The sequence below is a fragment of the Lepidochelys kempii genome, chromosome 1 (genome assembly GCF_965140265.1).
Source record: "Lepidochelys kempii isolate rLepKem1 chromosome 1, rLepKem1.hap2, whole genome shotgun sequence".
In the NCBI taxonomy this organism is placed as follows: domain Eukaryota; kingdom Metazoa; phylum Chordata; order Testudines; family Cheloniidae; genus Lepidochelys; species Lepidochelys kempii.
Window position 1 is genome coordinate 305,289,899 of NC_133256.1, and position 24,711 is coordinate 305,314,609.

General features: G+C 42.1%; 1 protein-coding gene across 1 annotated transcript in view; it reads right to left on the reverse strand.

The window, feature by feature from the left end:
- CTTNBP2 (cortactin binding protein 2) overlaps positions 1–24,711 on the reverse strand; it is a 186,382-nt gene that overhangs the window by 37,911 nt on the left and 123,760 nt on the right. Inside the window, 5 exon segments of the mRNA XM_073328165.1 lie at positions 6,374–6,473; positions 6,554–6,640; positions 17,987–18,066; positions 18,564–18,659; positions 22,726–23,001. Of these exon segments, the coding sequence (XP_073184266.1) occupies positions 6,374–6,473; positions 6,554–6,640; positions 17,987–18,066; positions 18,564–18,659; positions 22,726–23,001 (639 nt within the window).

A 24,711-nucleotide genomic window follows, 5' to 3' on the forward strand; every position in this document is an offset into this window, starting at 1 on the left:
GCATCCCCAGCCAGAGCCCTCACTGCCCCCCACACCCACCAACCCTCTGCCTGAGCCCTTCATCCCTAGCCCCACCTCAGAGCCCAAATCCCAACCCTCTACCCAACCCTGAGTCCCCTTCCACACTCTGAACACCTCGGCCCCACCCCGCCACATGAATTTTGTTATGTGCACCAATATGGAGGTCACACATCACACGTGTCACACATCACCTCCATACTGATGCACCTAACAAAATACATTCTGCACATGGGTGGGAAAAATTAGAGTGAACACTGAGCATGAGGACAGTGTATGTGACTTAACCTTAACATCAATCATAACTTGAAATTTTTCTTCTCTGATATATTCCATGTTTTCAAATGTACTTGTTTATCACGTTCACAACATTATCCACTTAAGATATTGCACTGATTTCACCTCTGTTCAAATCTGCATGGCTCAATCACTTCTCACTACAACTGCTTTCTTTATAGCTTTTCTGAATCCTAGCTCTCCAGGGTGAGGCAAGTCTGGAAGGTTTCTATCCATAACCACATCATCCCCAACCTCAAACAATTCCACTGGCTCCCCAGTAACATCAAGCTTCAGTTCAAAATTGTCCCCTTTAAAACTCCATAAACTCACTCCACCCAACAGCACAGGTCAAGTCTCTCTCTAATCCCCAAACCACTTACTCCAGCCTCCTCTGCCTCTCCATGCAACCTGGTCATGGTTGGCACAAGTCTCATCTTTCTTTGAAGTTGCTGCACTGTGAGATAGCATTTCTGTATCTCCAATTCAGCATCACGTCTCTTTGTGTGTTAAACTCTACTGTATTATTTGTAGTGACTTTGTAAAATGCTTTTGAATACTATTTACATAGGTGTGGGAACTAAGGGTGCAGGGAGTGCTGCAGCACCCCCAGGTTTTATGTGGGACTCTGCTTCTTCCCTCCTCCCCCCCACTCAGGGTCCTGGCTGCCGGCCCTGCTCTGGGGGCTCTGCTCCCGGGATCCTGGCTGCAAGCCCTGCACCCTGGGGCTCTGCTCCTGGACCTGTGCCCGCCCCCAGCTGTGGCCCCAGCATCGGCCCCCTTACCTCTGTCTAGGTCCCCCCCTCCTGGAGACACAGCGCTGTTCCTGGCCCCAGCTCGGGGTGGGGCATAGACAGGTATAAGGGGGCTGGCTTTCAGCACCCCACTTATAACGGTGTTCCACCGCAACTGATTATTTATATGAAAGACATTATATAAAAATATCCTATGTATTTTACTGCTTAATGTGAAACCAACTATCCCGCTGTACAACGATAAAAATGTATTTTCTATGAGGACAAAATTTACAAATTCTATCAATTTATTAAATTTACCTTTCTCACATCTATATTTTACCAGTTTTGATAAGAGCTATGATGCTGCTCAGAAATTATCTGACACTGTGGCCATGGCAATTAAGGCACTGGTTCTTACCTTTATGTATCATTATTCACATGAGTTATTGGGAATAACTTCATACATAAGAGCATGATCCCATACTCAAATTCTGTACAAAAAGTGAAGAACTGCATTCATGACAAAATCTCAATTAGGTATGAGCATAAGAACACAGAACATAAGAACGACCATATTGGTTCAGACCAGAGGTCCATCTAGCCCAGTATCCTGTCTTCCAACAGTGGCCAATGCCAGGTGCCCCAGAAGGAATGAACAGAACAGATAATCATCATGTGATCCACCCCCTATCACCCATTCCCAGCTTCTGGCAAACAGAGGCTAGGGACACCATCCCTGCCCATCCTGGCTAATAGCCATTGATGGACCTATCCTTCATAAATTTATCTAGCTCTTTTTTGAACCCTGTTATAGTCTTGGCCTTACAGCATCCTCTGGCAAGGAGTTCCACAGGCTGACTGCCTGTTGTGTGAAAAAATACTTCCGTTTGTTTGTTTTAAACCTGCTGCCTATTAATTTCATTTGGTGACTGCTAGCTCTTGTGTTATGAGGAGGAGTAAATAACACTTCCTTATTTACTTTCTCCACACCAGTCATGATTTTATAGACCTCTATCATATCCCCCCTTAGTCGTCCCTTTTCCAAGCTGAAAAGTCCCAGTCTTACACATCTCTGCTCATATGGCAGCTGTTCCATACCCTAAATCATTTTTGTTGCCCTTTTCTGAACCTTTTCCAATTCCAATATACCTTTTTTGAGATGGGGCGACCACATCTGCATGCAATATTCAAGATGTGGGTGTACCATGGATTTATATAGAGGCAATATATTTTCTGTCTTACTATCTATTCCTTTCTTAATGATTCCCAATATTCTGTTCGCTTTTTTGACTACCAGAGAATGAAGCACAAATGAAAAATCACAAAAAAACCAGTGTATTTTAAAACAAAGGCCCTGCTTAAGAATTCTGCGTATGCTTGTCTGTAAGAGTTCTCAAAATTTCTCATCCCAATAAGAAACTCAAGAACCCATCCTCAGCTATTACTTGTTTTATTTTTTAAAGTGATAATGGGCCAGATTCCCAGCTTGGGTAAATCATCACAGCTCTGTCAATATAAATATAAAAAAGCCCATTAAAATGCATTATTATGCTAGCACTTAAATCAGAAAAAAAAAGTTACCTGTTTCATGTCAATTTTATTTATTTTAGAACGCTATCTTGTTAAATTTTGTCAGTGACAGTAGCAACCAGCAGTTTGCCCCAGTCTCATCAATAATATAGAATCATAGACTTTATGGTCAGAAGGGACCATTATGACCATCTAGTCTGACCTCCTGCACAACGCAGGCCACAGAATCTCACCCACCCTCTCCTGTTACGAACCTCTAACTTATGTCTGAGCTACTGAAGTCCTCAAATCATGGATTAAAGACTTCAACGTGCAGATAATCCTCCAGCAAGTGACCCATGCTCCATGCTGCAGAGAAAGGCGAAAAAATCCCAGGGGCTCTGCCAATCTGCCCTGGAGGAAAATTCCTTCCCGACCCCATATATGGCGATCAGCTAAACCAGGGGTCTCAAACTCAAATGACCACGAGGGCCACAAGAGGACTAGTACATTGGCCTGAGGGCCGCATCACTGATCCCCACTCTGCTGCCCCGCCCCCATGCCAGCCCTTCCCTGCCCCCATTCCAACCCCTTCCCTGAAATCCCCACCCCAACTCTACCCCCTCCCTGCCCCCAGGGGGTGCAGGAAGGGTGCAGGGTGCAGCAGGGGACTCAGGGCAGGGGTGCGGGGTGCAGGAGAGGTGCAGGGTGCAGCAGGGTGTTCAGCTGCAGGAGGGGTTCTGGGGGCAAGTCCGGCCCGGCGCGCACCGAGGGCAGGACAGGCTCCCTGCCTGCCTTGCCCTGCCCTCGCACCGCTCCGGGAAGCAGCCAGGACCTGAGGGAAGTGGGGGCGGGGGGCCACAGGGGTCTGTGTGTTGCCTTGGCCGCTCCTCCAGGTACCTCCCCCAAAGCTTCCATTGGGAACAGGAAACCGTGGCCAATGAGAGCTTCGGGGAAGGTAGCTGGAGGAGCGGCCAGGGCAACACACAGACCCCTGTGCCCCCAGGTCCCGGCTGCTTCCCAGAGCGGCACGGGGGCAGGGCAGGGAGGGAGCCTGCCCTGTCCCTGGTCGCGCCAGGCCAGAGCCGCTCTAGGTAAATGCTGGTGGGCGGGGGGGGCTGCGGGGAGTTGGCAGTCCGCAGAAAATAGCCCCACGGGTTGCATGCAGCCCGCGGGCTGCGTGTTTGAAACCCCTGAGCTAAACCCTGAGCATGTGGGCAAGACTCACCAGCCAGACACCCAGGAAAGAATTCTCTGTAGTAACTCAGATCCCACTCCATCTAACATCCCATCACAGGCCATTAGGCCTATTTACCATGAATATTTAAAGATAAATTAATTGCCAAAATTAGGCTATCCCGTCATATCATCCCTTCTATAAACTTATCAAGCTTAGTCTTGAAGCCAGATAGGTCTTTTGCCCCCACTGCTTCCCTTGGAAGGCTGTTCCAGAACTTCACTCCTCTGATGGTTACAAACCTTCATCTAATTTCAAGTCTAAACTTCCTGATGGCCGGTTTATATCCATTTGTTCTTGTGTCCACATTGGTACTGAGCTTAAATAATTCTTCTCCCTCCGTGGTATTTATCCCTCTGATATATTTATAGAGGGCAAGCATATCTCCTCTCAGCCTTCTTTTGGTTAGGCTAAACAAGCCAAGCTCTTTGAGTCTCATTTCATAAGACAGGTTTTCCATTCCTCAGATCATCCTAGTAGCCCTTCTCTGTACCTGTTCCAATTTGAATTCATTTTTCTTAAACATGGGAGACCAGAACTGCACACAGTATTCCAGATGAGGTCTCACCAGTGCCTTGTATAACGGTACTAACACCTCCTTATCTCTACTGGAAATACCTTGCCTGATGCATCCCAAGACCGCATTAGCTTTTTTCACAGTCATATCACATTGGCAGCTCATAGTCATCCTCTGATCAACCAATACTTCGAGTTCCTTCTCTTCCTCTGTTACTTCCAAGTGATGCGTCCCCAGTTTATAACAAAAATTCTTGTTATTAATCAACACCTGCCTTCTCATCAAACTAGGAAGGCTATAGGATTCTATTCACAGAAATACGATGACCTGGGGAAAATAAAACACATTTAACTAGCCTAAATACTAAATGTATTCTCTCTTTTCTTTACCATTTCTTGATTCTCCCCCAATTTTTTTGTCTATTCCGTTTTCTTTTTCTCAGACTCTCTCTTTTTTACAAATAAAAACAAAACAAAACAACAAACCTTACAGGGCAGAGCAGAATCCCATTATGTGTCTGCTCTATCCCTCTCTTTCCCACATTCAATTCCTCTTCTATGCTCTCCCCTCCTTAGTTTTTCTCCCGGTTTTTTTTTTTACCAAGTTTGGTGTTAGTCCATCCTGCCTTCCTTATCAGCTTTCGTTACTTAGTCATCTCTCTTTTTTATTCTTCTTTACTGGTCATCCCAAAATTATAGTTAGGGCATACTGACCAGAACAATTTCAAGAATTAGTATGCTGCTCAAAATATCTTTGTGGGATATTTCAACCCTTGTATAACTTTACTGTTGTTTTAAAAAGTGGTTCACATTACACTAACAACAGGAATTTAACTTTGTTCTGTCGCAATGAGACAAAATACACATGGATTGATGCCTACAGTTAGGCACTTAAATCCACATTTAAAATATCTAAAGAACAAATCTGATTTTCAGAGGTGCTGAAAACCCATTGCTCTCACTGACAGTTGAAACTTTGAGCCACAGTGAAGAGAAGTATTTATTAAGTACTGGACAGATTAAAGAAGATGTATGCAGTGAAAGCTCTCTTAAGGGGAAATAACGTTGTGTTAACATAACACTATTCTAGTATTCCAAATAAGAGATGTGCTTGTATGCTGTTAAATGTAATACCATGGAAAACTGGAGAATACGATTAGTTCAATATTTAACACACCACCTACCAATCAGAAAAATATAGTATTTAAGCAATAAATAATGAAGTATCACAACAATCTGGGTTTTCAAAAAAGGCTATGTAGAACAAACAACAAACAACCCACTTATTTTAAAAGGACTAAAAGTGATCCTATAGAAATGGCTCACTACATTTATCCAGGTCTCCTGGAATTGGAGACATTCATTAATATGGACTCTCACACAGTCTGAAGCCTATTGTTTTAATAAACTGAAGTTGAGAAATGGCATTCTTCTTATGGCTGTTGTGAAAAATTCCAGTAGACAGTAAAAGTACAAATAAGTTCAAAACTTAAGAACTGGATAAGTAGAATAACTCTAGCTAATATTCCATTTAGGATAATCAGTATTTGTTTTTTCTTTAATCCAGTTTATTGGATCTCTCTCTATATATATAATTTCCTTGTTTTTTCCAGAAAATAATACCTGCAATTCTGTTTTTCAACTTCTTTATAGAATTTTTAAAAACTATTTTTCATTGCTTGCGAAAGATGCTGACAGCTCTGGAGAATAAAGTGCTGTATTCAGCCAGCAGGCATGATAAAGTAGCAATGTTCTTATATTTCTGGTTCAACAGGTCTGAACCTTGGAAATCAAGTGAAATGTTCACTAACATAAGGAAACATGAAAGGGAATAGGAGAAAAAATATTAAGAATCCATTAACGTAAAAGGCATAAAGTTTACACAAAGCTCATTTTTGGACTGCCATCTTTAGCACTAGCTCACTTGAGACCCTTGTTTCCTTCTCCAGAATTTGTGAGATTTTCAGATCTCTATTAAAAATATGCTGTAAGCTATACAACATGCTTTACTGTTTCTTGTGAAAGCATCTTTAGAAGTAGCCCTCTGCTTATCAAAATAGATCTACTGAAATAATCTTACCGTTATTGATGAATAATTCTGCAAGCTGCTCCTTGGAGAAATCAGCATCCACTTCAACTTTAACTATTTCACAGGTGAATCCGGCAGCCACTTGCTTTTTCTGTGTTGAAAATTCACAGGTTTAGGGAAGCTTTACATGCTCTTTTCTAGAATTATTTATTTTGTATGCTTGTTTACTACCTTCATACAGAGCGCTATCTGGTGTGCTATGTAGTCTTGCAAACTTCCTTCTGGACCATGAAAGATGACATTATGGTATTGTTCAACCTACACATAAACAAAGTAAACTTTACATGAATATTCATAGACCTGGATATTTTTAATCAAAACAAAACAACCAAAAACCAAGGGGTTGGGTATGTCTGGAATTTTCCACTTCACAATCATGAAACTGATATGCCTTACAATACAGTGTTCTACATGTGCAGTATTGGTGTGTCACAGCTTTTAAAGAGCGATTTTTACATAGAAATGACATGGGATTGTTCTTAATTTATAAAGCTATGTAAAAACATTCTTTTGTCCCATCAATGGTTGAATCTGACAAACCCAGACAATAGGGTTACAGTTAACAATCAAATTCAATGACAGAGTGGGCAGAACTCATAAGACAACCCCTCAAACCCAAATTATTCTATAAAACCCATCAACATTTAAGTTTTTGCCAGATTTATTTTAAGTTAAGGCAAAAACTACTCTTCAAACTCCAAAAATATAATTTACACTAACAATGTAGTAACCCAGTGTCATAATATTAGACCTGTTTGACTAAGCTGATTTAATTTGACCTCTTGGGTTATAAAAAGCATGCTGAAGAGGCAAAGAGATACCTGTTCTACAAGTATGAAATGTAAACCAATTATCCCACTATTCATATTTAAAGGTAGCTGCTTTGGGTTTACTACCTATTATCTAAATGCATCAGTCTCTCTTATTTAAAAACAAGAACTTTTTTTTCCCCATTATATAACCATCTTGCTACTTTTATATAACCATTGGCCGGGAACGGCAAACCGCGCCCACCAGGAGCTGCCAGTGGACTACCCTGATAGGCTGCGTGCTGAAGGTTGCTGACCCCTGTTCCATACTATTATAATGCCCACATTTAAAAAAAAATATTTCCAGTTCTCTATGATGATTTTACTTCAACATGTTTTATTTTTTTTAACTGAATGACAAAGCTGCAGCTTTATCTCGAACTGAAACTCACAAATGCACTGTATAATGTTCTGGAGAACTAAAACCCATTTCAAATCAAAACTACTTGTGGGCCTTCACTTTGTAAAATGCTATTAAAGTAGTGCTCATGTTTAATTAACTGTCAAGGGAGCACAGTTAAACTACTGGGTAATTATCCGACTACTGCAAACATTGTTTACCTAATTTACCAGCAGAGGGCTCTGGAGGTAAATTTTTACTTGTGTTTTAATTAGGTTTAAACTGGCTCTATCGCTATGAAAACAATGACCTCCAAAAGCTAAATTACCCAGATTTGCTTTCTCATCAGTTTTCATACACCAAATAACTTGTGTAATGAAAAATGATATTTTTATACAAACAAAGCTGCTGCTCAGTAAGGAATAGGGTTTCTCTAATAATGGTTGATATGAACCAACTTATTTTAATTTTGTTTCCTCTTTAAAGCTGCTAATAATCACTTGTATATTACATTTCAATAAATAATTCATCAATCAATTGGTAGCTAGTACAAATTAATCTAATGACTTCATTTCCAGGCTTGCAATTTATTTTTTATGTGACAGAAAATAAGGGATTGAAGGAAAAATGTCCTTTTGAAAAGAGAAAATGTTATTTTAAGTGTTGTCCATACAGTACACGCTGGAGTTTTAAAAAATATCTTTTAACTAAAATACTACTCCCTCGCATACCTTCCTCCTCCTTCCCCCACACAAAGGCAAATCAGAACAGTCCTGTGAATCCTAAAAAGGTGCACAGAAATTATGAAGCACTAGTGGAAAAATGTCAACATATCAGACTGTCAGTTTTTCTGATGTCCAGAGAACAAGTTAGGGCCATTTTGAAAGAAATAATGAGTTACATAGTTTTTACTGAACCAAAGGACTGATGAATTCAGATGTAAGAGCTGACCGTGGTCTTGTTACAGCCGGTCCGGTTAGTTGGGCAGGGGCCAGGGAAGGGCTGCTGACAGGTTCATGAATGTGCCAAATCAGTGATGGTGAGGCCACGCCAGGGTGATCATGCTAACCCGCGCCCTGTCTCTCTTGATCTTTGCCAGGACCTTGGTGATGAGTGGGATTGGAGGGAACATGTACATCAGGCCCCCACCCACGACAGGAGGAAGTCACTGGAGAGGGAGTCCTTGCCGAGAACAAAACAGATGATACTTTCTGTTTTGCCAGGTGGTGAATAGGTCCACTTGAGGAGTTCCCCACCTCTGGAAGACCATGTAGGCTACATCGCAGTGGAGCGACCACTCATGGTGAAAGGAAAAGGCCCTGCTGAGGTGATCCACTAGTGTGTTCTTGATGCCAGGGAGGTGACAAGCCTCCAGGTGGATCTCGTGGTTGACGCAAAAGTTCCAGAGCCAAAGTGCCTCCTGGCAGAGAGCCGATGAGTGCGCTCCCCCTTGCCTGTTGATGCAGAACATCAAGGCTGTGTTGTCCGTCAGGACTCTCACCACCTTGGCCTGACAGGTGAGGTAGGAACACACCGCACGCCAATCAGACCTCTCCGAGATCTATGATGTTTATATGGAGCGCCATCTACTCCGGGGACCACATACCCTGGGTCTGAAGATCTCCAAGGTGCGCACCTCAGCCAAGGTCCAGGGTGTCTGACACCAACTCGATGGAGTAAGGAGAGTTGTCCATGGATCTGGGGTTCACTTTCCTGGGGAATTACTTTGATTTCTACACATTTATGTGGTTCTTAAATGGTTAAGGAAAGGCCAAACAATTGGATGATTAACTAGATAACCTCCTGCTTCAGGCATCACTTGCATCTGTTCACCTTGTGCCTGCTGAGTTAGTGTGCCTTTTCATTCAGGTCTCCCTTTATATGAGTTGCCCTGAGGGAGAGGAGAGAACTCTCCACTCACAGCATGATTTTCATTGCTTCAGCTTGTAGTGCTGGGCTTCTTGCTGCCCCCTTGGTTGTTCACATATGTGACTGGGATCATGTTGTCTGACAATCAGGATGTGGTTCTTCTCAAGGCTTTTTTGATGCTGATAATAAAGCCATGCTCCTGCAGGAGATTCAAGGTCGAGGATTGTAGCTCAGTGTGCTGTTGCTAGGGACAGAGCTCTGATTAAGATGTCGTCAGGGAAGGTGACATGAGTTTGCCTACAATTTCCACCACCATCTCTGTAAAGATCCAGAAGGGCCAATGACAAGCTGAATAGGAGTGTCCTGAATGGAGACTGCTACCTGCCATTGGCAAACCTTAGGAACCTGCAATGGCCCAGTCTGATTGGGTTGTGGATATGTGCATCTGTCAGATCCACTGAAGTCAGAAGATTCCCCTGGGGACAGGGATGACACTGTAGCAGTTAGAGTCTCTATCTGGAACTACGTTTCCTTCATCCACTTGTTGAGCCTTTTGAGATCTGGATTGGCTCAGACTCCTTCCATACACTTCTGAACGATAAAGAAGATGGAGTAGCACCTTGAGAATCTTTCTTCTGAGGGAATGCTCTCTATTACTCCCATATCTATTACCATAGCCCTGGTCTAAACTACAGGGTTAGGTCGAATTTAGCTGCGATTTTATAATGAATGCGTCTACACAAGCAACCCCATTCCGTCGACCTAAAGGGCTCTTAAAGTGACCTCTGTACTCCTCCCCGACAAGGGGAGTAGTGCTAAAATCAACCTTGCTGGGTCGAATTTGGGGCAGTGAGGACGCAAATCGACGTTATTGGCCTCCAGGAGCTATCCCAGAGTGCTCCAATGTGACCGCCCTGGACAGAACTTTCAACTCTGATGCACTAGCCAGGTACACAGGAAAAGCCCGGGGAACTTTTGAATTTCATTTCCTGTTTGGTCGGGGTGGCGCGCTCAGCAGCGCAGGTGACCATGCAGTCCCCCCAGAATCGCAAACGAGCTCCAGCATGGAGCTAACGGGAGTCACTGGATCTGATTGCTGTATGGGGAGAAGAATCTGTGCAGGCAGAACTCTGATCAAAAAGAAGAAATGCAAATATATATGCCAAAATCGCACAGGGCATGATGGACAGAGACTACAACAGGGACAAACAGCAGTGCCACGTGAAAGTCAAGTTGCTCAGGCAAGCCTACCAAAAGACAAAGGAGGCAAACGGTCGCTCTGAGTCAGTGCCCCATACATGCCACTTCTATGATCAGCTGCATGACATTCTAGGGGGGGGAACCCTACTACTGCCCCATCACTGTCTGTGGACACCTGCCAGGGGGGAGTCTCATGCAACACAGAGGAGGATTTTGTGGATGAGAGGAGGAGAATGTGCAGCAGGCAAGCGGTGAATCCGTTCTCCCCGGCAGCCAGGACCTTTTCATCACCCTGGAACCAAAACCCTCGCAAGGTGGGATCCCCGACTCTGAAGGCGGAGAAGGCACCTTTGGTGAGTGCACATTTGTAACTACAGTACAGAGTTTAAAAGCAATAGTGTTTAATGTTTGATTTGCCCTGAAGACTTGGGATTCATTCGCAGCCAGTACAGCTACTGGAAAAGTCTGTTAATGTGTTTGAGGATGGAGCGGGAATCCTCAAGGGACATCTCCATGAAGCTCTCCTGGAGGTACTCTGAAAGCCTTTGCAGAAGGTTTCTGGGGAGGGCTGCCTTATTTCGTCCTCCATGGTAGGACACTTTACCATGCCAAGCCAGTAGCACGTAGTCTGGAATCATTGCAGCACAAAGCATGGCAGTGATTGGTCCTGGGTTTTGGTCGCATTCAAGCAACATTCGGTCTTTATCTTTCTGTGTTAGCCTCAGGAGAGTGATATCATTCATGGTCACCTGGCTGAAGTAGGGTAATTTTTGTAAGGGAACAGTAAAAGGACCCCATTCATGCTGGGCTGTTTGTGCTTGGCTAAAAGGGATCATCCCTGAGAATAGCCATGCAGTGGGGAGAGGGGTGAAGGGGTCATCCCAAATAGCCACGTGGAGGGGTGCAGGGAGCTGTGTGTTGCACATCCACTCGAAAACTGCAGCCCTTCCTTTTAAATGGCAAACCCAATCAGCATTGCTTGCTATGGGAAAGGAGGACGCTGCAGTTTGAAAACATTCCCACATGTTATGAAGGTGTTAGAAGCCAAACCTGCGTACCCTTTGGCTTACCATGGCTGCTGGGAAACCAAATTCTGTTGCCCAGCCATGTGTGATGTGTCACAATACTGGCAGGCGCTCAATGTGAAAGGCAAAATGCAACCTTGTACCTAAAGCATGTGCTGTCTGCTATGAATTGCTTGATTCACTGTGGAAAGAGTCTCCCTTTTGTTCTCAGAAATGTATTATCTTAAATTTTTCTCTCCCTTTTTATCTCCCTGTAGGTGCAAATGTTTCTATGCTCCCCCTATCATCTCCGTCCCTGAGGTTATCGCAGATTAGGAGGCAAAAAAACGCACTCGCAATGACATGTTTTCTGAGCTCATGCAGTCCTCCCGCACTGATAAGGCACAGCTGAATGCATGGGGGCATTCAGTGGCAGAGTCCGGGACAGCATTAAGTGAGCACGATGAAAAGAGGCAGGATGCAATGCTGAGGCTAATGGGGGAGCAAACGGACATGCTCAGGTGTCTGGTAGAGCTGCAGGAAAGCCAACAAGAGCACAGACCGCTGCTGCATCCACTGTACAACCACCGGCTCTCCTCACCCAGATGCCCAAGAATGTGGGGGGAGGGCCCTCAGGGCACCCAGCCACTCCACTCCAGAGGATGGCAAGCAACAGAAGGCTGTCATTCAAACAGTTTTGATTTGCAGTGTGGCTACATAAGCAATGTGCCCTTGTCTTCCCTCCTCCCCAACCCCACCTGAGCTACCTTATCAGCTATCTCCCTTTTTTTTTTAACTAATAAAGAAAGAATGCATGGTTTCAAAACAATAGTGACTTTATTTCCTTTGCCAGCTATGATCGAAGGGGGGAGGGTGGTTGGCTTACAGGGAATTAAAATCAACGAAGGGGACGGGTTTGCATCAAGGAGAAACACATACAACTGTCACACCGTAGCCTGGTCATGAAATTGGTTTTCAAAGCCTCTCTGATGCGCAGTGTGCCTACCTGTGCTCTTCTAATTGCCCTGGTGTCTGGCTGTTCAAAATTGGCAGCCAGGAGATTTGCCTCAACCTCCCACCCCACCATAAACATCTCCCCCTTACTCTCACAGATATAATGGAGCACACAGCAAGCAGTAATAACGATGGGAATATTGGTTGCGCTGAGGTCTAACCTAGTCAGCAAACAGAGCCAGCAAGCTTTTAAATGTCCAAAGGCACATTCTACCACCATTCTGCACTTGCTCAGCCTATAGTTGAACTGCTCCTTGCTACTGTCCAGGCTGCCTGTGTATGGCTTCATGAGCCATGGGAGCAAGGGGTAGGCTGGGTCGCCAAGGATAACTATTGGCATTTCAACATCCCCAACCGTAATTTTATGGTCTGGGAAGTAAGTACTTCCTTGCAGCTGCTCAAACATCCCGGATTTCCTAAAGATGTGAGCATCATGCACCTTTCCCGGCCATTCCACGTTGATGTCGGTGAAACGTCCCTTGTGAATCCACCACTGCTTGCAGCACCATTGAGAAGTACCCATTGCAGTCTATGTACTGGTTGGGAAGGTGGTCCGGTCCCAAGATAGGGATATGCGTTCCATCTATCGCCCAACACAGTTAGGGAAACCCATTGCAGCAAAGCCATCCACTATGACCTGCACATTTCCCAGACTCACGACCCTTGATAGCAGAACGTGATTGCATTGGCTACTTGAATCACAGCAGTCCCCACAGTAGATTTGCCCACTCCAAATTGATTCCCAACTGACTGATATCAGTCAGGCGTTGCAAGCTTCCACAGAGCTATCGTCATTCACTTCTCAACTGTCAGGGAAGCTCTCATCTTGGTATTCCTGCGCTTCAGGGCAGGGGAAAGCAAATCACAGAGTTCCAGGGAAGTGGCCTTATGCATGCGAAAGTTTAGCAGCCACTCGGAATCATCCCATACCTGCAAGACTATGCAGTCCCACCAGTCTGTCCTTGTTTGCCGGGCCCAGACTCAGCATTCCACTGTATCAACCAGCCCCATTGCCACCATGATGTCCCAATTGCCACATCTCAGGCTTTCAGGAACATCTGTGTCCATGTCCTCCTCACAATCGTCCTCGTGCTGCCGTCTTTTAGCCAGGTTCTGCACATACTGCAGTATAATGAGCGAGATATTTACAATGATTGCAACAGCAGAGGTGAGGTGAGCGGGCTCCATGCTATGGCATCTGCACGGGTAACCCAGGAAAAAAGGCACAAAATGATTGTCTGGAGCTGCTTTCACGGAGGGAGGAAGGGAGGGGAGATTGACAACATGTACCCAAAACCACCCACGACAATGTTTTTGCCCCATCAGGCATTGGGAGCTTAACGCACAATTCCAGTGGGCAGTAGAGACTGCGGGAACTGTGGGATAGCTTCCCACAGTGCACCGCTCTGTGAGTTGATGCTAGCCACGGTAGTGAGGACACACTCTGCTGACTGAATGTGCTTAGTGGGGACACACACAATCGACTGTATAAAATCGATTTCTAAAAATCGACTTCTATAAAATCGACCTAATTTCATAGTGTAGACATACCCCATTACTCCCATATCTAGGAGGTGAGAAATCTCATTCTGAATTAGAGTTTTACAGGGTTGTTCAAGATGGGGGCGTGATGCTGTCTAACACATTCCCAGCTCAGGCTAGAGCAATAGGGCAATTCACTTGTGTGTGAATATCAAAGAAATGCTAAAAGGTCTTAGTGTGTTCAAGCCAATTCACTTGTGAGAATAGATCAAAAGATGTCGATTGTACTGTTTTCACCTATCTGTATTCTGTTTTCTGCTATCACATTACATGTAATTACATTATCTATGCCCTTCAATTAGATAATCCTACATCAAACGTGTATTAGTATTAGGAGGAAAATTTATTAATGTGTAAAACTTCATGAAAACTAATGAAGGATTGTTTCTGACTATCACATTGTATTTACATTACATTTACCCATTACATGAGATTGGAGCCTGGAAAATGTAAAAGATTGCTAACTTTAAAGCATGGATTATTATGTTCGACACTGAAAGCTCACAAGCTCAGTTTGCATTTAGTCAATAAAGGAAGAGCCCCACTGTGAATGAAAACACTGGCCTAATTGCCTTCCATGGACGATGCTACACTAATGAATCCAGGGATCGATCCTGTATTTCTGAGCTGCCATGGACACGTACAGAGAGCATTCTAGATACAAAGACAGAAATCCACAAAGTCATTTTGGGCAACCCTGAGAGACTTATGGGAAACTAGCAGATTGCTACATCTTTGCTATCAGTTTGGATTTACAAATTTGGACTCATCTGTTAATGTACTTTACCTGCTTTAACCTCTTAATAACTCATTTATTTTTCTTAGCTAATAAACCTTTAGTTAGTTTACTAGAGAAATTTGCTTCTCAGCATTGTTTTTGGTGTGTAATTCAGAGTATGCATTAACTTGGAGTAAGTGACCGACCCCTTGGGGTTGGGAGTAACCTAATGTGAGGTGATTTTTTGGTTTTAATAACCTTTCAACACAAAGTCTAGTTTGTCTGGGAGGCAAAGAGGGGCCTGAGCAAGCATAACGGGACTGTCTATGGCTCCACTGTAAGACTAATATAGTAATCCAGGAGTGCACATTTGTTACTGGCTTGGTAAAATCTCATTATAGAATATACCACCAACTTGGGACGTCTGCCCTATTTTCTGACAGTCTGACCTCAGGTTGACACTCTTAGTGGTGAGCCTACTAGGTGATGGGGGACTGGATGAAAAATGGACAGGGTGGAGCCCGTAACTCAAGCGAGTATCCCTGACCCACTAGTCTGCGGTTGAAGCAACTCATTCCTCCAGGAAATGGGAAATCCTGCTCCCAATCTTCAGCTTCAAGGGGAGACCTTTGCAGTCTCTGTCACAAATGGATGGAGGCTTTGGGAGAGGAGGGTTTCCTTGGGGCTTTCCTCCCAAGCATTGGTTCCATGGCATTCTTCTGGAGAATCTGCTGTCTCTTCACTTGTATTCTGCAAGGCCAAAGGCCAAAAAGAACACCTTTGAAGGCCAGTCCGCATTCTCTTTTAAAGGCATGGTGTAATGTTGGAAGGAACTGTTCAGATTTTTGTGGCATTGTCTACCACTAACTTGTATAGCTTCTTTCTATACAGGGCTCCTGTGAATTTGGCAGAGCACAACACCCACTCTGAGTGGCTATCCATCTTCCAGAGCCGTAGGTGGCATTTGTTCACTGAGCTGGAGTCCATGTGTTTGCCTCAGAATCTAATTACATCCATTGAGGTGTCAGCAATGAATGTTGTTTCCAAGGTAACTTTTTTTAAAATAGAACCAAAGTCAGAGAGCTCTCTACCTTTGAGAGCTCTGAGTTTTCCACCCAGTAGAGAGATGCCCTCCAAAAACAAACAAACAAAAAAAGCTACTAGTGACGCACTGAGGGAGCTCAGGAGGCCTCACAGTCTTTTTTTGATAGTGGCATCCATTTTTCTATCTGGGAAGTCCTTAGGCTAGAACTTCCCTTTGAGGGGATAACCATATCTTTAGCCAGGGACACTATGGCAGCGTCAACTTTTGGTATCTCAGTAATTGGGATTTTTGGTTCCTGGATCCTGCTGAACCTAAGATAATTTCTGTTAATGTGCTTGCTCATGCCTGTCTTATCCCAATCATTCCTGATTACTTCCTTGCAGCGTAGGGGAATTGTGGCCTCAGGGGAGGATTTCAAGGGGAGATATTTGCTCAGAGGCTTACTATCGGAATTTTGATGACGATGAAGATGATAATGAAGAAGACAATGACTGTCCCTCAGCAGGAGACGAGAGAGATGCCAGCCACAGGGCTAAACACTTTGCACTCTCTCTGTGAGGATGCACGCCATACAATGTTATGAAAATATGCTAATGTCTGTGAATATGTAATTGGAATATGCTTCATGCAAAAGGTCTCTTGTAAGGTATCATTACAAAGCTTATAATCTACTGAGTGTGTTTGTCCTATATATAAATGTATCATTGTTGTATCTGAAACTAGAAATATGAACTACAACTCTGAGGTCCTATTGTAATTATGCAAAGTGTTAGCCATTAATGGTGGCTTGGAATCTTGATGGTTCCCATTAACCAGGACAATTGGTTGTAAATGGCTCTGTTTACTTGTAAGTCTTTCTGTATATCTGTGTGCTGGTAAGTGGGTACTGCAGTCTTACAGTGACATGTGATCATGTCACCTGAACTGAAATCCATCTTTAACCTGTTGCTTTTCCATTTAGAAGGAGGGGTGGGAACCCACACCGGGACAAAGGATTCCCACCTTGTGCAAAAGATACATAAGGGGGTGGAACAGAACAAAGGGGGCTGCAGTCATAAGAAATCCTCTAGCTACCACCTGAGCCGGAACAAGGACTGTACCAGGGGAAAGGATTGGGCCCAGATTAGAAAGGAGTCTAGTCTGTAAAAGGAGCTTATTGGAACATCTCTGAGGGTGAGATTTACCTGCATTTAGTTTCCTACTGTATTAGGCTTAGACTTGCGTGTTTTTGTTTTATTTTGCTTGGTAATTTACTTTGTTCTGTCTGTTATTACTTGGAACCACTTAAATCATTCTTTTTATATTTAATAAAATCACTTTTTATGTATTAATTAACCCAGAGTAAGTATTAATACCTGGGGGAGCAAACAGCTGTACATATCTCTCTATCAGTGTTATAGAGGGCAAACAATTTCTGAGTATATCCTGTATAAGCTTTATACAGATTAAAAAGGATTTATTTGGGGTTTGAATCCCATTAGGAACTGGGTATCTGAGTGTTGGAGACAGGAGCACTTCTTAAGCTGTTTTCAGTTAAGCCTGCAGCTTTTGGTTCAGACCTCATTCTGTGTTTGTAGCAGGCTAGTGTGTCTGGCACAAACATGCAGGGCACTGAAGTCCCAAGCTGCCAGGGAAAACGGGCTTAGATGTAATCCAAGCACAACAGGTGGTAGTCCCAAGCGGGTTTCTGTGACCCAACCCATCACACTCTCTATCTGATATTATATTTTAGTGTTTGTGGGATTATTTATTAGTTTAGTAGATTTGTTCATAAAGAAAATTGTGAAAAATTGTGATTGTTTCTCATGTGCTTCTAGGGTCTCTTATTCTAATGATACTGATTATAATATTCCTGATGCTACTAAAGACTGAACCTTTATTGACCACTGAGGTCTAAGAGATTAATCAATAATCAGTATTAATCAATCATTGATCAATAAGGCGACAAAAGACAGAAATCGAGGGCGAGATGGTAGCAGCACTGCAGACTGGATTAAGCAGAGGTTTTCACATATGCCTAAAGGAGATGAGAGCCAGCAGACAGGTGCTAGTCTGGTACCTACCAGCCGGAGGTAGTTCTGCAGTATCGGAAGGTGGATCATAGATGCGTAAGTCACACTGTTTAAGCAGCCTTCTTGAGGACCTTTAAAATACATATGTTATTATCTAATACCTGCAATCCTCATGATTTATAAGAATGTGTAATAAACAAACAAACATTCCTATACTAGCTATTGTGAGACTTTGAAGAATCTCTAAGACTCTATATGGACATCACAGATTCAATCAGAGTTGCTAATCAACTTCTTTTATCAGGAAAAGAATTACCCGTATCTCGTAATACAGGTTTAAAAGGATATCTGTGAGGTACTATAGGTGGTATAGATATTATAAAATAACTGTACCTACAATGTTTACAGCTCCTAAGTGCCACCATGTGTTTCTAAATGCTCCAGGCCCACATATTTGGTTTCAACCAAATTAAGTAATAATTATTTTGCTAACTGAATCGCAAATTTATGGGAAGCAGGAAAGTCGCATGAAATACTAAAGAAAACAAATGGTAGCAAATGATTCATAATCTCTATTACTATGGAATTTTTCAATTTTCAAAAACAAAATAGTTGCAAATGCCTTTACCGAACAAAAACACTGTTATGTGTTCCGTTTTATTTCTCTTCAAAAAATCCCATGGTGCTTGTGGAAAAATCTGACCTGTTGACCAGGAAACATTTCCTGTTTGAAAAAAAAAAACAAGAGAGAGAGAGAATAGAGACATATACATACTATATCTGCATACACCCCTCCACACACGCAGTAAACCTATCCGCCCACACAGAATGTGTACATATATATTCAGTTCTGCTATTTTGAAAAACGGATCAGTTCCATGTATAAGAACTTTTAATTATTTTATATATGGGTGATGACATTTGAACATTTGCTGTTGTATGGAGATTAAAACAATAGTTTAAAATATCACTTTGTAATGAGGTTTTTAAAATAAAATAAATAAAATAAATAAATGTAATAGCTAAGGTATTTTACCTAAATACTAACTCTAATGACTAAAAACTATCTAAATAAACTGAGAAACAAAACTAGCTAGCTAAATCTCAGAGAGCACTGCTGAACTCCGTCTCTAAGTGGGGATGGTAGAGAAGGAACTGAGGAGCCAAGGCCGTGCACGTGCTATGCAAACACTGACAGCTCATGAGGCAGGCACAGTGCGTGGGGTACTGCTGTAGAAATCTCTGATCGAAGGCTCTGGGACACACCTTGATCTGAAGTAACGGAAGTGGAGCACGCATAGGGACACCTCTCAAAGAAGAACGAACCTTTACATTTAATATATTAAACAGTAAACATTGAATAAAACCATGGCAATTTGCTTGATTCAAAGCATAATATATATGTTAGACGAAGGGCCTGATTTTCCACTGCTCTATATCTTGCATAGTCATTCACACCAGTGCAAAGTGACCATAAAATGCTACCAAGTCTGATTTGCATTCACTTCTTGTGTAAAAAGCCATGAAAGCTGAAGAACAGCATTTTAAGCACACTTTGCACTAGTGGAATGACTACACAAAGGTACAGGGTGATGGAAGATCAAGCCCTAAGATATGCTTGAATTTTGTGTTGCAGTGGCTATTTATGAAAAGATGGGCCACAGTGAAAACAGTAGCTTTATTAATATATTGGCCAAACACATTCATGTAGTATGGTTTTCCCAGTATTGTTCCATGATTATTCTAAGATGGAAGTATCATACTGGAATGATAATCTGTTAATTTTCCTTATCAGTTCCTAGATAAGTAGAGTTTTCACTGAAATAAAATGGGACTTCTCTTTTGCCTATACATGTAAGTATCAATCAGGATCCATTACATGACATGTCCGGTTTGGACATGTCAACAATGCCCCTCTGCCACGTACATTGGCCAAACTGGACTGTCCCTATGTAAAAGAATAAATGGACACAAATCGGACATCAGGAATGGTAACACACAAAAGCCCGTGGGAGAACACTTCAATCTTCCTGGACATTCTATAACAGATTTGAAAGTAACTATACTGGAAAGAAAAAACTTCAGAAACAGACTTCAAAGAGAAAGAGCAGAACTAAAATTCATTTGCAAATTTAACACCATTAATTTGGGCTTGAATAGGGACTGGGAGTGGCTGGCTCATTACAGAAGCAGCTTTGCCTCTCCTGGAATTGACACCTCCTCATCTATTGTTGGGAGTGGACTACATCCACCCTGATCAAATTGGCCCTGTCAACACTGGTTCTCCACTCGTGAGGTAACTCCCTTCTCTTCATGTGTCAATATATTTAAGTCTGCATCTGTAACTTTCACTCCATGCATCTGAAGAAGTGAGTTTTTTTCCCCTCGAAAGCTTATGCTCAAATAAATCTGTTAGTCTTTAAGGTGCCACCAGACTCCTTGTTACTTTGCTTAAGAGCCTTTGGTGAGGAACCTTGTCAAAGACTTTCTGAAAGTGCAAGTACACTATATATCCACTGGATCATCCTTGTCCATGTTTATTGACCCACTCAAAGAATTTAAATCAATTGGTGAGGCATGATTTCCCTTTAGAAAAGCTAAACTTCCCCAAGTTGACTCTTCCTCAACAAATTGTGTTCATCTGTATGTCTGATAGTTATAGTTTCAACCAATTTGCCTGGTTCTGAAGTCAGGTTTACTGGCTTGTAATTGCTAGGATTGCCTCTATTTTTTTTTTTAAAATTGGTGTTACATTAGCTGTCTGACAGTCATCTGGTACAGAGGCTGATTTAAGCAATAGGTTACATATCACAGTTTTGCAATTTCATATTTGAGTTCCTTCAGAAATCTTGGGTGAACACCATCTGGTTCTGGTGACTTATTACTGTTTAATTTATCGATGTGTTCCAAAACTTCCTCTTATCAACATCTCCATCAGCTACTCTGATTTGTCACCTAAAAAGAATGGCTCAGATGTGGGAAACTCCCTCATGTACTCTGAAGTGAAGACCAATGCAAAGAATTCATTTAGCTTCTCTGCAATGCCCTTATCTTCCTTGAATGCTTCTTTTAGTACCTCGATCATCCAGTGGATGCACTGACTGTTTGGCAAGCTTCCTGGTTCTGATGTACTTAAAAAAAAATTTGCTTCTAGTTTTTGTGTCTTTTGCTAATTGCTCATCAATTTTTTTTTTTTTGACCTGCCTCGTTATACTTTCACATATGACCTGGCAGAGTTTATGCTCTTTTCTATCTTCCTCAGTAGGATTTGACTTGCAATTTTTAAGTGATGTCTTGTCTCTAACTACTTCTTTTACTCTGTTGTTTAACCATGCTGGCATTTTTCTGGTCCTCTTATTGTTTTTTTTTTTTTAAATATATTTGGGGTATACATATCGTTTGAGCCTTTATTATGGTGTTTTCTAAAAAGGTGCCATACAGCTTGCAGGCATTTCACTCTTATGACTGTTCCTTTTAATTTCCATTTAATGACCCTTCTTACTTTTACATAGTTCCCCTTTTTGAAGTTAAATGTTACTATGGTGGGTTTCTTTGGTATTTTCCCCTTACAAGGATTTTAAATTGAATTACATTATGGTTGCTATTACCAATTGGTTCAGCTATCTTCACCTCCTGCACCAGATCCTGTGTGCCACTTAGGACTAAATCAAGAATTGCCTCTCCCCTTGTGGGTTCCAGGACTAGCTGTTCCAAGGAGCTGTCATTAATGGTGTCTAGAAATCTTATCTCTGCATCCCCATCCTGAGGTGACATGTTCCCAGTCAGTATGGGGACAGTTGAAATCCCCGATAATTATTTGGTTTTCTGTTTTTGTAGCCTCTCTAATCTCCTGGAGCATTTCACAGTCACTCATCATCCTGGGCAGGTGGCTCGTGGTATATTCCTACTGCTATATCTTACTATTCAAGCATGGAATCCATAGAGATTTTATGGTAAAGTTTAATTTAGATTTTCACGCTATTTGACTCTATGCTTTCTTTCACATATAATGCCATTCCACCATTAGTGAGACCTTCTGTCATTCCCATATATTTTGTACTCTGGAATTACTGTGCCCCATTGATCATCATCATTCCAACAAGTTTCTGTGATACTTATTATGTCAGTATTCTCATTTAATACCAGGAACTCACGTTCACCAATCTTAGTATTTAGATTTCTTGCATTTGCATACAAGCACTCATAAAATTTGTCAATATTTAGTTGTCTGCCATGTGCTGTAATTGAATGGGACTCTTTCATTTCACTGTTTCTCTTTAGTTCCTACCTGTAATCTATCATCTATCTTCTCCTCTTTACTAGGATATAGAGTATCCCCTTTAACAAATCCTCCCCTAATGGATGTGTCTGTCAGACCTGTCTACTCCTCCACACCTGTCAGCTTTTCCTCAGCACATAGTTTAAAAACTCCCCTGTGATGTTTTTAATTTTACATGCCAGCAATCTGGCTTCATTTTGTTTTAGGATGGGTTCCTCCTTTCCCAAAAGGGAATTTCCTTGGTCTCTAAGGTTTAAAGCAGCATATCAAGAAACCACATCAAATATTTTCATACTATTTTATTTTATGGAGTAAGTTATACTTAAGTCATTATCTTTATCCAAAGGAGTGTTTTGTGTAATGAATGCAATCATGATGGCCTGATCTAGCCCAGAAGCTGCCACAAGTAATCTTAAATATACTTAACTAAGGAATTAAACAACACATCATGCACCCCACAAACAGGAAAAAGGTTTTGCTTTTCTTTCAAGTTAACAGTGATTATTCATACCTATTTTGATGGATAATATACTGCTTGCACTGAGGCCAAGGCTGGATTCTGCAGCATTATTAAATGTCAGGTCTTCTAGACTCCTCCATCCATCAGAGGTGATTGCTTGGAAATGGTTTGTCACCGCCTGACTCACAGCTTTCGAAAAATCATCCCATGATGTCTGTTTGCGGATATTTAAAGAACATATTGTGTTTTCTGTGTCACAGTCCTCTGTACCACAGTAGGCTAGTTCTATTTCACTGACTGAAATCCTTAAAGGTACTCTAAGAGCATCTATTAAAAAAAAAATTAGAGAACCTAAGATAGTTAAAATCACACAAAAAACACAATAAAAGAGCTATTGTAAATAAGATTAATAATATGAAGCACTTTTACATCTTTAGAGCACTGTATCTCAATAGCCCTCTGGAGACAGACAAGTATTATAACACCTATTATTCATTAGGGAATATGGAGAAAGAGCATGGTCCATATCACAATGCAAAAACGTCATAAAACCAGTATTAAATTACAGATTATTATACAAAGCACACAGCATCACTACCTTCATTTTATAAGTATCAATAATAATACACTATTGGTCTATAAGACAAGCTTAAATAATCTTTTATTTCCTCTTTCCAGATCCAAATTCTTACAGATTTAGTCATATGGCTAGTGGTTTCCTAACGTTTCATTTTCTAACAGGGAAGAGCTTTCATTTGTGGTTATGCATATGTATGTCAATGCAATTTTACTGTCATTATAGAAAAAAGCTAATAATTATTTTGTTACAGTTACAGGGGAAAATATCCAATCAAAACATTTTTAATGGGAGTCTGGAAAGCAAAAATTTTGAAATGGATTTCTCTTTGTGGACATTTTCTCTCATAGCAAAATAAAGACATTCCACTGGGTTGTCTATTTTTAAGTGTGTAAACATTTTTAGAGTGTCACCAGAGAAAAAAAGTTAAAAAATAATAAAGGAACAAAGTGTGTGTGGGGGGGAGGGCGCATTACATACACAGCATAACACATTAGAGGAATAATTTTTGGATCTTGCTGTACTTTGAGAATCGGGACAAAATTCCATACTAGCAATAGATTAAGTAGATTAATATCTGTTTATACTGTATGCCTGAGATGGCCAAACAGTGAGTTGTGAGTCACATGTGACTCTTTTACAGTTAAACTACAGCTCTCAGAGCCCCTTATGCCCTTCCCTCCCTCGCTTCTCTGCCTACCAGATTGTTTGGAGGCACTCAGGGCTTCTGCCCTGTGGTGACATGGTGGGGCTAGGAGTTTCTGCCCAATAGGGAGAGGAATCTTGGGGCTTCAGCCCTGCAGGAGGTGCCTGCTGGGGCGTGTGGCTTCAGCGGGAGCAGGGCTGAAACCCCGTGCCTCAGCAAGTGTGCCCTGCAGGGTTGAAGCCCCGAGACCCCGCACCCAGGACCTTGCAGGGCAGAAACCCCCTAGTCCCACCATCTTGCCATAGGGCTGAAAGCCCAAACCCCATCTCTCGAATTTCTGAAGATTGTCATATGCGGCTCAGAAGGCCAGTAAGTTTGGCCATCCCTGCTATATGCATCATTAAAGGTCACTCTAGGATTGCAAGCCTCACTCTCCCACACCTTCATTGGAAAAATAATACGTATCAGCAAATGACCCTGAAATACTGAGGAAGTGCAGCTACAGGAGAGATGCTGTCTGGTTTGGGGAGCAATTTTGCTGTAACACGACTTTCAATGCTGTTTTGGTTTTGTTCTTATAGTTCAATGGCGAGGTCCTCAGATGATATTAACCAATATAGTTCCAACACAGAGCTGGGCAATAATCTAATTTTTTTGGTTCACTGTAGGTTATCGGGGAAAAAACTGATTGAGGTCAAACTGATATAAATATGGCAAAAAAGGTCAGAGATTTGAAAAAAAATCCATTTCAGGTAGAAGAAACCATCTAATTTAATCTGCAACATTTTATTTCGGGGATTTTTAAAAGGCTAGA